At 42.8% G+C, this 3,322-nt stretch overlaps 1 protein-coding gene across 1 annotated transcript; it reads left to right on the top strand.

Moving 5' to 3' along the window:
- The first annotated feature begins 1,698 nt into the window (after positions 1-1,698).
- TRMT10C (tRNA methyltransferase 10 homolog C (S. cerevisiae)) lies at positions 1,699-2,943 on the top strand. Its single transcript, XM_008940952.1, has one exon. It carries the CDS (start codon positions 1,699-1,701, stop codon positions 2,941-2,943), a length of 1,245 nt encoding a protein of 414 aa, XP_008939200.1.
- Positions 2,944-3,322: the final 379 nt, after the last annotated feature.

Raw genomic sequence — 3,322 nt, 5'->3', positions numbered from 1 at the left:
CGGGCGGCCGTGTGCGGGCAGCTGCGCGGCGCCAGCACCCGCATTAGGCCGCCTCTGAAATAACACCCAAGGGTCTTTTGTTTTTTTCCCTTGGGATTAGTTACAGCGAAGTCATCCTAAAAAAAAAAGGTAGAAAATTTTTGGTCCTACTGATCTAAGTTCTTCAAAGAGATTTGGAGTCATTCTTGCAGCAGTGACATGGTAGTGTTTGTGTGTGCTGGACACACTGGAAGGCAGCTTGATCTTTGATAAAAGCTGTCTACTAAGTGTTCGGGCTGTGTAAATTTGCCACTCAACTATTGACTTAATTGGAGCTCCAGTAAAGTAAATTGATTGAGGAAATGATCCCTGTATTGCTGTAAGTTGGGCATCATGCTCTTTGGTTATTACTTTTGCCAGCGTGTTTAATGGTTACATGTGAAATTATGAACACCTCTACTATAACACTTAGGAATTTCCTCCTAACGTCAGTATTAGATTGTTTAGGGTTTTTTGTTCATTTTGCCTTAATAACAGTATAAAATGAAAGGTCAGGCACAAATTTGACCAATTACAGTATCATGAAATGCATGCCAGTTTATATAATGTTTCCTAATAATGCACTGCTCATTAGGTAGCTTTCTATCTGGGCATATATATAACCCTCAAATTAGATTTACCTTGTTCTGTTCTTTTCAGGTGGTAAGTTATTAGAAAGATGATGAATTTTGCTTTCAAAATTTGGAGCTAATTTTTATGTTTTGGCCAAATCATGTTTTCTCAAACATTGAAACTTCACTGATTTTACTGAAGTAAGTTTGTGTAGAATGAGGGCAATATTAAACATTCTTTGGTGGTTTTCTTTCTGGAGACCTTTTACGTTTAAATACAAATGTGTATTAAATTAATGAGACTGTGGGTTTCACATCCTGACCTTTATGTTGCCAAGATCAATGTCACAGGCAATTTAGCAGGAAGAAAAAAAGATGGTCTTTTTCTATACTAGTTGTTTATTCTTCCATTTCTTCTTTCTAGGAGGTGTCTGGTGCATCAGATGTGGAAACTCGTTTGAGTGGGATGATAAGTAGGGTGGTTTTTTTTCCATTCTCCACCTCCTGATCACCTGGCTAGTTGTCCCTAAGGTCAAGTCTCCAGTAGTGCAGGCATGTGAGTGGTTGCACTGCTGAGGGTGCTGGAACAAGGGGCTGGTGGGATGTAAGAGTGCCTTCAACAGCAGAGTGTTGGCTTAGCAAAACTATTGCACTGTTGGTTTCAGCAGGTCCAGTGCAATGTGGAAAAATGCACAGAAGTGGGCAAACTTTAGTACTAAATTTTGCAAATAGAGCTTTCCCAAAACATCACTCTAGAAGCAAAAAATGTGATCTTCTTCTGTGATACAGGGTTGTTCTGGAAAATGTTACAATATGAAGCATCTTGTGTAGGTAAATCAGGTGGGCATCTCTGGATAGAAATATTTTTGGACTCCACGCAGCATTTTGTTTAATTTAGTTGTGAAAGTTCTTATTTGTCGTATGATATAGATCATTTAAGTAGAACTCAGACAATATGTAAAGGTTTTTTGGCCTCATTTTGAATTGTGATAACAGTGTTACCGAGGATGAAAATCTGTGTGCATTTTCTTCAGTATTACTGACAACTCTGTTCCCCTTTTTCCTGGTGTTTTGCAGATAAGTGTTTGAACACAGCAGGTGCCTAAGTATGCAGTCTGCTAATACATTCCTGAGAAAAATTGCAAGTTCTGTCCTTCCATTTGCTGCACAACATGGGATGAGAAAGGATTTGTTTCCACTCAGCCGAGCTCTGAGTTTATCACTTTGCCTGAAGCAGGATAATTCATGCAGTCCCTCAGAAAAGCTAGACTTAGATGCATGGAAAAAGGTAATGAAGGCTGGGCTGCAAGAAGAAGTCAGTGAGACGGTCTCTGACAGTGAGGAGTTTTCAAGTTTGGCTCAAGCACGTGAGATTTTGGCCATGTGGAGACTAGCTGGCAGATCAGTTCCAGAAAATATCACTGACGAACAGCTAAAAGCCTTTACAGAATGTCCTTCCAAGTCGGCCAAAAGGAAGTATTTAAAATTTTTGTACCTCAAAGAGCTTCGCAAGAAAAAGGACAAAATTAAGCTGGATGAGAAAAGGCAGAGGAGGCTGGAATCCCAAAAGGAAGCTCCAACTGCCGACGAGACCAGAAGGGACTCGTTCATGTACGTGCAGGCCAGCGCCATGGACAGGGCGTACAACTGGCGAGTGGCCCAGGCCATGGTCTTTGGTCAGCCTCTGGTCTTTGACATGTCCTATGAGGAGGAGATGTCCCCCCGAGAGCTGACCAACGCCGTGACACAGCTAGTGTACGGCGAGGGCTGCAACCGCCGGGCTGCAGACCCCTTCCACATCCACTTGTGTAACCTCAGAGAGGGCAGCCTCTACCATAGGGAGCTGCTCAAGCATTACAGGGAGGCCTGGGGCAAGCTGCTCGTCACCGCCACGGAGCGGTGCTACACAGAGGTCTTCCCCAAGCACCAGCTGATCTACCTGACTGCCGATTCTCCCAGGGTGATGAAAACATTTGATCACAATAAAATCTACATTGTGGGGTCGATGGTTGACAAGAGCATAAAAACAGGAGTCTCCTTAGCACGGGCAAAGCGGCTGGGGCTGGAGACTGCGGCCCTGCCCTTGGAGAAGTACTTGCTGTGGAACAGCGGTGCCAAAAATCTCACGCTGGATCAAATGATGCAAATTTTGTTAACCTTGAAGGATACTGGAGACTGGAAGAAGGCTCTGGAATTTGTCCCCAAAAGGAAATACAGCAGCTTTATAAGCAAGCCTGTCCATGAACTGCAAAAAACCTTAAACCTGATCAACACACTTAAACTTGGCAAGAGACAGGAGGAGGTTCGAAAGCAGCATGCCAAGAACTACTCTAAGAAGCTAATACAAAAGTAGAGTGATGGGGAAGAGGGTTATTTTTTTATGGGCAAACTCTGCCCTTGAAGTGTCTTGGGACTTCTGGAGCTGCATTCAGCTCTTTATCCCTCATCATGCGTTTGTTGGTGAAGTTTGAAAGGACAGTTGTTAGGGATATTTTTTAATTACCTTAGTGTTCCAGCTGTTTAAGTTTATTCACACATTATTGAAATTATGTAAGAGAAATAAAATAATTTGCTTTAAAAAATTACTCTGTACAAAGAATATCAGTCCGTTTGGTTGAAGCACACGGGGACAATGGGTGATGGGAACTGAATGCAAAGGGTGTTTCTTCAGAGAACACCTCAGTGCTTTGGTTTCACAGCAGGTGGAGGCCATCATCCAGTCTTCTGAACAG

Source organism: Merops nubicus, unplaced genomic scaffold, assembly GCF_000691845.1.
Source record: "Merops nubicus isolate BGI_N331 unplaced genomic scaffold, ASM69184v1 scaffold21475, whole genome shotgun sequence".
Lineage (NCBI taxonomy): Eukaryota > Metazoa > Chordata > Aves > Coraciiformes > Meropidae > Merops > Merops nubicus.
This window is presented reverse-complemented; position numbering and strand designations above follow the sequence as displayed.

Excerpts from the sequence above, each read along its gene's own strand:
- TRMT10C (XM_008940952.1), top strand. The coding sequence starts at position 1,699 with ATGCAGTCTGCTAATACATTCCTGAGAAAAATTGCAAGTTCTGTCCTT.